Source organism: Cervus elaphus, chromosome X (genome assembly GCF_910594005.1).
Source record: "Cervus elaphus chromosome X, mCerEla1.1, whole genome shotgun sequence".
NCBI classification, from domain to species: domain Eukaryota; kingdom Metazoa; phylum Chordata; class Mammalia; order Artiodactyla; family Cervidae; genus Cervus; species Cervus elaphus.
The window spans coordinates 174,162,874-174,175,331 of NC_057848.1; the positions used below are offsets into that span (position 1 = coordinate 174,162,874).

The 12,458-nt window shown below is 41.9% G+C and overlaps 1 protein-coding gene across 7 annotated transcripts in view; it reads left to right on the plus strand.

The window, feature by feature from the left end:
* Window positions 1–12,458, plus strand: part of PNPLA4 (patatin like phospholipase domain containing 4) — a 101,302-nt gene that overhangs the window by 20,277 nt on the left and 68,567 nt on the right. For 6 of the 7 annotated variants that reach the window (XM_043895529.1, XM_043895525.1, XM_043895523.1 and 3 more), the window contains exon 5: window positions 2,858–2,923. The exons of the other annotated variant lie outside the window; for it this stretch is intronic. In XM_043895529.1, the coding sequence (XP_043751464.1) occupies window positions 2,858–2,923 (66 nt within the window). The remainder of the gene's footprint in view (window positions 1–2,857; window positions 2,924–12,458) is intronic. 7 annotated transcript variants of the gene reach the window in all.

Genomic DNA, 12,458 nt, shown 5'->3' on the forward strand with positions numbered 1-12,458 from the left:
GCTTGGTTTCCGTCCTGTCGGCCCCGCTGATGGCTGTGATCATCTGCAGACCACCAGAGAGGATGCCCACCCCGGCTCGCACCTCTCTGGGGAGGGTGCGGGTAGCGGCAGGCATGGCACCCTATCTTGTCACGTCCCCACTGAAGCTGAGATTTTGGACATGAATGCCTCAGTGAGGGCTCGTGGGCGCCGACCCTCCTCAGAAGGCTGCGACCTCTCCTGCAGGGTTCTTTCATGCCTCGGGTCCGTGCTTTGCTCTCGACACCTCGCGGTTCTTCTTTTTTCTCTATGTTTCACTGGAGGATCACTGCTTTACGATATTGTGTTGGTCTCTGCCATCCAATCAACGTGCATCAGCCTTAGGTACACACACGTCGCCTCCCTCTTAAGCCTCCCTCCCACCTCCCACCCCAATTTCTTCTTTTTTTCTTTTTTGTTTTTATTGGAAGTATAGCTGATTTACAGTTGTTGTTATTTTCTGTTGTACGGCAGTGATTCAGTTATACACATACACACATATATATGCACATTCTTTTTAATATTTTCTGTTGTGGTTTATCATAGGATTTTGTTTTTACGTTGGAGTATAGTTGTTTTACACTGTGTGTTGGTCTCTGCTCTACAATGAAATGCATCGGCCATATGTATGCATCCATCCCTCCCCTCACATGGCATCCCTCTTGAACCTCCCCCCGCCCTATCCCGCCCCTCTACGTCATCACAAGAGCGCCGAGCTGAGCTTCCTGTGCTAATGCAGCAGCTTCCCACTAGCTTTCTGTTTTAGACAGGGTCGTGTCTGTGTATCAGTGCTTGACTCGGTGATGCCATCCAACCATCCCGCCCTCTGTCGCCCCCTTCCCCTCCCGCCCGCAGTCTTTCCCCAGCATCGGGGTCTTTTCCGATGAGTCGGCTCTTCCCACCAGGTCGTTATGCTGGTGACTGGGCCTCTCATCATTTGCCCTTCAGAATGAATCAGCTTGTGCGAGCTGGCCGCACAAATCACAGGTACAGCATTGTTCCTTTGGGGGAAATGCCCTTCTGATTTCTAAGTAACTCTTATTGCATCCTGTGTCTGCTCAGTCGCTGAGTTGTGTCCGACTCTTTGCAACCTCATAGACTGTAGCCCGCCAGGCTCCTCCGTCCATGGGATTCTCCAGGCAGGAATACTGGAGCGGGTTGCCATTTCCTCCTCCAGGGGATCTTCCCAACCCAGGGATTGAATCCACGTCTCGTATGTCTTCTGCCTTGGTAAGCAGCTTCTTGACCGCTAGTGCCACCTGAGAAGCCCTAATGGATATTGCACAAGTCATTTTAAAGGCCATAATCCATCTCTGAATAACTCCTGCTGTGGAAAGAAGCTTGATGAAATCTTTCACAGCAAACAGCCATGGAGTCTTGACTTATCAACTGAAGGATTGGAGCGTAAGTATTCAGAATCTAATGCTGTATCTTTCCTGATAGAACACAGCGATTTGCAAACTGCATTGCACAATTGACTTGTGCATGTCAGGAAAGCTCCCCAGAACCCAGCTTTTTCTGTGGGAGGAGACGGTGATATTTGCGACGGCAGTCTCTTTCGAGTTTTTAAATGGAAGGTAAAGTATACTTGGTGCTCCTAGCAGCCGCTGTCTCATTACATATCCAGGGCATGTCCCTGGCATGTAACATGTTTTCTTCCCTCGGTGACGGCCTGGTGACAGAAATGCAAACATCCCTCAGCTGCGAGCTAGTCACTGCCATGACAACCAGAGGGGTTTGTTCCTCTGGAAGATTGAAACGTCCAAATGATTCTCACAATGTGGGATAGAACATCGTCAATAACTGACCTGCAGCCTGTACACACGTGGGAATTTAGACACACCTGGACTTTTATCCGTCTAGTCAACAAAGGTCCGTCTAGTCAAGGCTGTGGTTTTTCCAGTGGTCACGTACGGATGTGAGAGTTGGACTATAAAGAAACCTGAACACCAAAGAATGGATGCTTTTGAACCGTGGTGTTGGAGAAGGCTCTTAAGAGTCCTTTGGACTGCAAGGAGATCCAACCAGTCCATCCTGAAGGAAATCAGTCCTGAATATTCATTGGAAGGACTGATGATGAACCTGAAGCTCCAGTACTTTGGCCACCTGATTCGATCAGATGACTCATTGAAAAGACCCTGATGCTGGGAAAGATTGAAGGTGGGAGGAGAAGGGGACAACAGAGGATGAGATGGCTGGATGGCATCACCGACTCAATGGACATGAGTTTGAGTAAACTCTGGGAGTTGGTGATGGACAGGGAGGCCTGGCGTGCTGTGGTCCATGGGATCACAAAGAGTCGGACAGGACTGAGCAACTGAACGGAACTGGACTTTAATCATGCAATGACTCAGCCACCTACCATTAAAGTGCCAGTGCTTCTCGGGTGAAGTCGATAGTCAGAGGACCATGAATTGTGCCGATGTCTTTAATGTCTTTTCTTATATGAAAAATTGTATCTTCTGTTTAAGTACATCCTGGTGGCTCACTTGGTAAAGAATTCTGCCTGCAACACGGGAGACCCAGGTTCAATCCATGGAGTGGGAAGATCCCCTGGAGAAGGGAATGGCAACCCACTCCAGTATTCTTGCCTGGAGCATCCCTTGGACAGAGGAGCCTGGGAAGACCCCAGTCCACGAGGTTGCAAAGAGTTGGGCATGTCTGAGCTACTAACGCTTTCGCTTTCACTGTGCACATGAAATACATGGACCGTATTTCATTTTTATGGTAGACTTTTGTGTTTAAATGATTGCAACCTGCTAGTAGGTGATGTGTGAAATAGATGGTAGGGCGTGTTGCTGTCTCATTTCACGAGCTGTGTCTTTATTTTGTCCACTAGGTCCTGTTAGCCAGCAGCTTCCTGCCCATCTATGCAGGGCTGAAACCAGTGGAGTACAAAGGGCAGGTAAGAGTTCTATGGCTGACACAGGATCTGTGGTTCCTGGGGTTATCCATTCCCTTTTGGAAGATCCATTATTATTGTTATTATGCTGGTCGCTCCAGCTCTGTTCCTGTGACTTTAGTCTCATAGGTTTGTTTCTGTTTCACAGAAGAAAAAAAGTCCAGTGCAGGGGCCATGGGACCCTAGAGTTGAGATTTCGTGATTGAGAATGGTTGACTAGGGCCCTCCTTTTTTCATCTGGTTTAAAAAAAAAAAAAAAAAAAAACAACTTTACCCTTATTTTTAATATGCAACGAAGCAAAAGACTTTTTAAAAATTTATTGAAGTATAGCTGCTTTGCAGTGTCGTGTTAGTTCTACGCATATGTGTGTGTGCTCAGTCGTGTCTGACTCTTTGTGACCCGCCAGGCTCCTCTGTTTGTGGGCCTCTCCAGGCCAGAATACTGGAGTGGGTTTCCAGCCAAGAATACTGGAGTGGGTTTCCAGCCAAGAATACTGGAGTGGGTTTCCAGCCAAGAATACTGGAGTGGGTTGCCATTTCCTTCTCCAAGGGGTCTTCCCCCATCCAGGGATCGAACCCGTGTCTCTTGCATCTCTTGCACTGGCAGGTGGATTCTTTACCCCTGAGCCATCGGGGAAAGAAAGTCAAAATGAAGTTTGTCAGTCGTGTCCGACTCTTTGCGACCCCGTGGACTGTAGCCTACCAGGCTCCTCCGTCCATGGGATTCTCCAGGCAAGAATACTGGAGTGGGTTACCATTTCCTTCCCCAGGGGATCTTCCCAACCCAGGGATCAAACCCGGGTCTCCCGCACTGGAGGCAGACGCTTTAACCTCTGAGCCACATCGGGGAAGCCCTGTGTCAGTTCTGACGCCCAGCAAAGGGAATCCGCTGTGTGTTTACAGATATTCCCTCTTTTCTGAATTTCCTTCCCACACAGGTCACCACAGAAGGCTGAGTCGAGTTCCCTGTGCTGCACCAGTAGTCACTCATTACTCATCTATGTTAGACACAGTGTCAGGCGTGTAGATCTGTCAATCCCAGTCTCTCAGGTCATCCCACGTTGCTGCCTCTCCTCTTGGTGTGCATACCTTTTTGTTTTCTAAGTCTGTCTCTCTACTTCTGCTTTGCCACATAAGTTCATCGGTGCCATTTTTCTAGATTCCACGTGTAAGGGATCTTATATGTGTTTTTCTCTTCTTGAGGTATTTCAGTCTATGGGACGGTCTCTAGGTCCGTCCATGTCCTGCCAATGGCACCATTTCATCCCTTTTCGTGGCTGAGTAATAGTCCATCGTTGCTGTGTACCTCATCTTCTTTATCCATCCCTCTGCTGATGGACATCTAGGTTGCTTCCACGTCCTGGGTCTTGCAGATAGTGGGGCAGTGAGCATGGAGGTGCATAAGTCTTCTTGAATTATGGTTTTGTTGGGATATGTGCCTAGGAGTGCGGTTACTGCATCATGTGGTAGTTCTATTTTTAGTTTTGCGAGGAACCTCTATGCTGTTCTCCATAGCGGCTGCATCAATTTACATTCTCCACAACAGTGTAAAAGGGTTCCCTTTTCTCCACACCCTCTCCAGCGTTTATTGTTTGCAGATTTTTTTTTTTTTGATATTGAGCCGCATGAGCTGTTTGTGTATTTTAGAGATTAATGCCTTGTCAGTTGCTTCATTTGCAAATATTTTCTCCCATTATAAGGATTGTCTTTTTGTCTTATTTATGAATTTGTTTGCTGTGCAAAAGCTTTTGAGTATAACTGGGTCCTATTAGCTTATTTTTGTTTTTATTTTCTGTCTTCTAGGAGGTGGGTCAGAAAGATCTTAATGTGGTTTATGTCAAATCGTGATCTGCCTGTATTTTCCTTTAAGAGTTTTATAGTGTCCAGCCTTAAATATATGTCTTTGATCCATTTTGAGTTTATTTTTGTGTTTGATGTTAGGAAGTGTTCTAATCTTTTTCTTTTACATGGGGCTGTCCGGTTTTCCTAGTGCCACCGAGTAAACAGACTCTCTTTTCTCCATTATATCTTCTTGCCTCCTTTGTCATAGATTCCGTTCAGTTCAGTCACCTGGTCGTGTCCGACTATTTGAGATCCCATGGACCGCAGCACACCAGGCCTCCCTGTCTATCAGCAACTCCCGGAGTTCACCCAAACCCATGTCCACTGAGTCGGTGATGCCATCCAACCATCTCATCCTCTCTTGTCCCCTTCTCCTCCTGCCTTCGATCTTTCCCAGCATCAGGGTCTTTCAAATGAGTCAGCATCAGGTGGCCAAAGTATTGAACTTTCAGCTTCAACATTCAGTCCTTCCAATGAACACCCAGGACTGACCTCCTTTAGGATGGACTGGTTGGATCTCCTTGCAGTCCAAGGGACTCTCAAGAGTCTTCTCCAACACCACAGTTCAAAAGCATCAATTCTTCGGCGCTCAGCTTTCTTTATAGTCCAACTCTCACATCTGTGCATGACAACTGGAAAAAACCATAGCCTTGACTAGCTGGTGGCAAAGTAATGTCTCTGCTTTTTAATATGCTGTCTAGGTTGGTCATAACTTTCCTTCCAAGGAGTAAGCGTCTTTTAACTTCATGGCTGCAGTAACCATCTGCAGTGATTTTGGAGCCCCAAAAAATAAAGTCAGCCACCGTTTCCACTGTTTCCCCGTCTATCTGTCATAGATTAGGTGACCACAGATGTGTGGGTTGATCTCTGGCTTTCTATCGTGTAGCATTGATCTGTTTTTGGGCCAGTACCATGCTGTCTGGATTACTGTAGCTTTGGAGTATGAGGTTCAGGAACCTGATTCCTCCAGCTCCATTTTTCTTTCTCAAGATTGCTTTCGCCATTTGGAGTCTTTTTTTTTTTTCCCCCATCTCACCCTCTCCTCCCCTCTCCCCGTGTCCATAAGTCAATTCTCTATGTCTGTTTCTCCACTGTTACCCTGTAAATAAATTCTTCAGTACCATTTTTCTAGATTCCGTATATATCCATTAGAATACAGTCTTTATCTTTCTCTTTCTGACTCACTTCACTCTTGTCCATTGACAGATGAATGGATAAAGAAGTTGTGGTATATATAAACAATGGAATATTACTCAGCTGTAAAAAGGAATGCATTTGAGTCCGTTCTAATGAGGTGGATGAACCTAGAACCTATTTGGGGTGTTTTGTGTTTCCATACAAACTGTAAAATTTTTTGTTCTAATTCTCTGAAAAAATGCCATTGGTGTTCTGACAGGGATTGCCCTGAATCTGTGGATTGCTTTGGGTAATATAGTCAGTTTCACAGTGTTGATGCTTCCACACCTAGAACACGGTATGCCTCTCCATCTGTTTGTATCATCTATGATTTCTTCCTTCAGTGTATTCGGCTTTCTGAGTCCAGGTCTTTTGTCTCCTGAGGCAGATTTTCCTAGATATTCTTTTTGTTGTGATGGTAAATGGGATTGTTTCCTTAATTCCTCTTTCTGATATTTTGTTGTTAGCGTGTAGGAATGCGAGAGGTGTCTGTGTATTAGTTTGGTGTCCGGCAGCTTTACCACACTCATTGATGACTTCTGGTAGTTTTCTTGTGGCCTCTGAGGTTTTTCTATGTATCCTATCATGTCATCTGCAAACAGTGACATGATACTTCTTTTCCAATCTGGATCCCTTTTATTTCTTTTTCTTCTCTGATTGCTCTGGCCAGGACTTCCAAAACTATGTTGAATTAATAGTGGTGACACTGGGCACCCTTATCTTATTGCTAATCTTAGGGGAAATGCTTTCAGCTTTTCAGCATTGAGAATGGTGTTTGCTGTGGGTTTCTTGTATATGGCCTTTATTATATCGAGATAGGTCTCCTCCCTGCCCGCTTTCTGGAGTGTTTTTTTTTTTTAATCATAAATTGGTCTTGAATTTTGTGAGAAGCTTTTTCTGCATCCATTGAGATGATCATACACATTTTATTATTCAGTCTGTTAATATTCTGTATCACATTGATTGACTTGCATATGCTGAAGAATCCTTGCATACATGGGAAAGATCCTGCTTGATCATGGTGTTTGATCCTTTTACTGTGTTGTTGGATTTTAGTATTTTGTTGAGGACCTTTGCATCTATGTTCCTCAGTGATGTTGACCTGTTATTGTCTTTTTTTGTGTGGTATCTTTGGTTTCAGTATCAGGGTGATGGCCTCGTGAAACGAGTTTGGGGGTATTCCTTCCTCTGCAATTTTTTGGAAAGGTTTGAGAAGGATAGATATTAGTTCTTCTCTAAATGCTTGATTTAATTTACTCATGAAGCCATCTGGCCCTGGACTTTTGTTTTATTGGTGGATTTTTCAATCACAGTTTCAGTTTCATTCCTTTTGATTGGTCTGTTCATATTCCCTGTGTCTTCCTGGTTCAGCCTTGTACTTTTCTAAGAATTTGCCCGTTTCTTCCAGATTGTCCATTTTATTGGCATATGGTTGCTTGTAGTAGTCTCTTATGATCCTCTGTACTTCTGCATTGTTTGTTGTAACTCTTCTTTTCCATTGCTAACTTTATTGATTTGGGTCCTGTGCCTTTTTTTCTTGAGAAGTCTGGCTAAAGGTTTATCAATTCTCTTTATCTTCTCAATGAACCAGCCTGTAGTTTCATTTGCTATTGTTTTCCTCATTTCTATTTTATTTATTTAATCTTTATGATTCCTTGCCTTCTACTAACTTTGATTTTTATTGTTGTTCCTTCTCTAGTTGCTTTAGGTATAAAGTTAGGTTGTTCTCTATTTTTCTTGTTTCTTGAGGTTGGATAGTATTGCTACAGACTTGGAGAAGGCAATGGGACCCCACTCCAGTACTCTTGCCTGGAAAACCCCACGGACGGAGGAGCCTGGAGGGCTACAGTCCACGGGGTCGCTAAGAGTCGGACACGACTGAGCGACTTCACTTTTACTTTTCACCTTCGTGCATTGGAGAAGGAAATGGCAACCCACTCCAGTGTTCTTGCCTGGAGAATCCCAGGGACGGGAGAGCCTGGTGGGCTGCCGTCTATGGGGTCGCACAGAGTCGGACACGACTGAAGCGACCTAGCAGCAGCAGCAGCAACTACAGGCTTGCTTCTAGGATTGGTTTTGCTGCATCCCATGGGTTTTGGATCATCTTGCTTTTTGTTGTCACTTGTTCCCAGATACTTTTTGATTTCCTCTTTGATTTCTTCAGCGATCCATGGGTTATTCATTTAGTGGCATATTCTTTAGCCTCCACGTGTTTGTCTTTTTTACACTTTTTTTTTTCCCTGTAATTTATTTCTGGTCTCATACCACTGGTATCAGAACAGATGCTCTTGGATGATCTTCTTTAATAACATCCTCTTGGAGGAAGAAATGGCAACCCACTCCAGTGTTCTTGCCTGAAGAATCCCAGGGACAGAGGAGACCGGCGGGCTGCAGAGTCGGACACGACTGAGCGACTGAACTGAGTGAATTCCCGCCTGCTCTCTGCTGTCCACACTGCCCGAAGTCACTTCTGCCAGCTTCCTTCTGCGTCCTGCAAAACATGTTTGTGCTATAAAATTTCACCATCCAGTCTGAAGCTGCTCTTCCGTAGCCTACACACCAGCGCACACATTGATAACCAGACACAGCGTCTACTTAATGCACACCAGAGATAAGCGTTTTACCGTCAAACACAGTGGCTATTTATCTGTGTGTGTGCTGAGTCGATCAGTCATGTCTGACTCTGCAACCCCACGAACCGTAGCCCACCAGGCTCCTCTGTCCATGGGATTTCCCAGGCAAGAATACTGGAGTGCATTGCCATGCCCTCCGCCAGGGGATCTTCCCGACCCAGAACTCGAAACCTGCGACTCTCTAAGTCTCCTGCACTGGCAGGCAGGTTCTTGACCACTAGTGCCCCCATTTTCTTAAATATCATTTGGCTCCTCTGTGTCTTTGTTGCAGCATGCAGGATCTGTTATTTACAGCGTGGGAACTCTTAGCAGGGGTTTGTGGGATCTAGTTCCCGACCAGGGACTGAAACCATCATGGCCCGTGGATTAGGAGCTTGGAGTCTCAGCCCCTGGGCCACCAGGGAAGTCCCAGACACAGTAGCCATGTAACACACACTACAGATGTATATTTTGTAATCCCATGCACTGTGTAACACCTACTCAAAAGCAGGCACGTATTCATGGATTATTAACGCCATGTATTTTGTAGACATTTATATATAATTTGCTCTCGTTGTTCATTTATAAATGTGTACATGAAAAGCGTTTTAATAGCTCCCATTGGTTCATTCACTTTGAAGAGCCTGCAAAAGGCCTATGCTCAGTGAGCGGATGGTCTCAAAACCAGGGAATCGATTTTTACAAATCTCTTGGCTAATGTGTTTGGGGATCTGTCGGTATTTGGACCTTGTGAGGCCTCATGATTTTCTTCCTCTGAGTTTTCCTGGCCATCCCAGCCCTTTTCTGTGCTTCTCACAGGATTCCTGGCCAAACCAGTGTGCCCTGGGATGATTGTCTAAAAGGGGCAGTTGAGAAAAGTGAGGCTGAGTCACGGGATGAGGTCATGGAGAGGCAGAGACGGAGAACCTAGAAGTGGTCTGCCTTGTCCAAGTTGAGCTCTCTTTATTAGCCACATGCACAAGCATTATTGGCAGGGATGGGCTCCCATGCTGTTGGCTAAAACCCTCTCCGTGACCGCTCAGAAACATCGTATACACTGATTTGTTTTTTTTCTCTAAAGCAGCATAAACGAAAGCTCACAGAAAGCCGTTTTAAATATTCATTTATTTGTCTGCCCGGTCTTGGTTGCGTCACACGGGATCTCTTAGCTGAGGCACGTGGGGTCTAGTTCCCTCACCAGGGATTGAACCAGCGCCCCCCACTTTGAGAGCAAGCACTCTGAGCCACTAGCCCACCTGGGAAATCTCAAAGCTGGGTTTTCCCCCCCCCATTCCGTATACTGCCTCTCAGAGGTAGCAGATCCTCAGTTACCAAGGAGCACGCTTTTTTGTTGTCATTTAAAAATGTGAGAAGTGCCCCACTTGACATAACAATTTTAAAGTAAGTTAAGCAGCATTCTTCCGTTAGAGCAGTAAAAATCAACACTTATTTTTACCTATAAATTTTCAACACAGATGCTGGCCAAATCAACTTGACATGACGGTTATGAACTTTAATTTGATGATCTGAAATGTGATGATTTTACTTCAAGTTATTGCTTGATAATATATAATCATGGCAGAAATGGCTAAATGGCAGGGAAAATATATATATATGCAAAGCACTCAGGTGTCTTACGAGATTATATATGATCATGAAAAGGGGATTTGGGATCCGGGAGTCATCAGCATTGCTGATGTGATGGGTAAATTAAGAGGTGCTGCCGGAGAAGGTGGATGTAGCTATAGTAAGGAAGGAAGGAAAGGGAGGATGGAAAGAAGGTTAGAGAACAGAGACCCAGAAGGCCAGTATTGAATTGGCCAGAAGGTCCACTTGGGTTTTCTGTAATGTGGGGAATCCTCAATGATCTTTCTGGCCACCCCAATACCTTGTAAGACTATGCTGAACATGTCCCGTGTTTAAACAGTAATAACTGTATCATGAATTAGGTGCAGGTGATGGTTGGTCCTAGTTTCTTCCAATATACAAATGTCCTCTTCTTCTTGCTCAGTAACAGAACTTCAGTTCTTATGCGGACTTATTGCCGTGTAGCTGAAAGGTCACGTTCACCAGTGTTCCTTGCTGCTAGGTGTGGCCGTCCCCTTAAGTGCTGGCGGTGAGAGGTAGACCACGTTACTGTGGGGCTTATAGGAAGTGAGGTTGTGTATTTTGCTTCCTCCCGGATGCCTGGAACTTAGACGTGATGACCAGAGCTGTGGCAGCTATTGTGGATCATGAGGCCACAGATCACTCCATAAACAGAGACAGATAATGAGTTGGGGAGACGTGGGACCTGCATGACTTGAGGAGGGGGGCCTTACCAATGGACCTTCTATGTTGCTTTCATGGGGAAAAGAAGTAAAACTTCTGTTGATAATTGCTTTCTGTCTGATGCATCAGACTCCACTCCCATGTGCTGTAGGGAATATTACCACTGTGTTTGTTACAGACGAGGAAAGAGAAATGCAGAAACATTCATTCACTTCACTGAAGGCATGTGGCTGAGTTAGGGGGCACTGTTCCCAGGATGGTCTGGGATGTTTGCATCAGTCACGGGCCTCTTGCTCTACTAAGGCTTGTTCATTGCTTAAAACATACATATATTTTATATATATAAAGAAATCTATATATTTATATATAAAGAAATCTGTGTATTTATATATAAAGAAATCTACGTATTTATATATAAAGAAATCTATATATTTATAAAGAAATCTATGTATTTATATATAAAGAAATCTATATATTTATATATAAAGAAATCTATACATTTATATATAAAGAAATCTATATATTTATGTATGTAAAGAAATCCATATATATTTATATATATAAAGAACTTTATATATTTCTGTATATTAAGAAATAGATGTTTATATATATTAAGAAATAGATATTTATATAAAGAAATAGGTATATTAAGAAATATATATATTTATATATATTAAGAAATATATATTTATATATATTAAGAAATATATTTATCTATAAATAAATATATATTTATCTATATAAAGAACTGTGTATATTTACATATATTAAGAAATACATGTTTATATATATTAAGAAATAGATATTTACATATACTAAGAAATATATATTTATATACATTAAGAAATAGATATTTATATATATTAAGAAATAGGTACATTAAAGAATAGATACACTTATGTTTATATATATTAATAAATATTTATATTTATATATATTAAGAAATAGATATATTTATATTTATATAAAGAAATAGATATTTATATATACTAAGAAATATATATTTATATACATTAAGAAATAGATATACATGTTAAGAAATAGGTATATTAAAAAATAGATGCATTTATATTTATATATATTAAGAAATATGTATATTTATATTTATATATAAAGAAATATTTATATTTATATATATTAAGAAATAGATATATTTATATTTATGTATTAAGAAATAGATATTTACATATATTAAGAAATAGGTACATTAAGAAATATATATATTTATATATATTAAGAAATAGATATTTATATATATTATGAAATAGGTACATTAAGAAATATATATTTATATATATTAAGAAATATGTTTTTATATTTATATATAAAAAAATATATTTATATAGAACTATATATTTATATATATTAAGAAATAGATATTTATATAATTAAGAAGTAGATATTTTTATATGTTAATAAATAGATATTAATATTTACATATAGTAAGACATATATTTTTATATTTATAACAGTAAGAAATATATATTTATATATAGTAAGAATACATACATTTATATTTACATATAGTAAGATACATATATTTATATATAGTAAGAAATATATATATATTTATACATACATATTTGGCCTTGGGAGGCGAGGCAGGGCCCTCTGATGGTGGCCTCTGAGCACAGTAG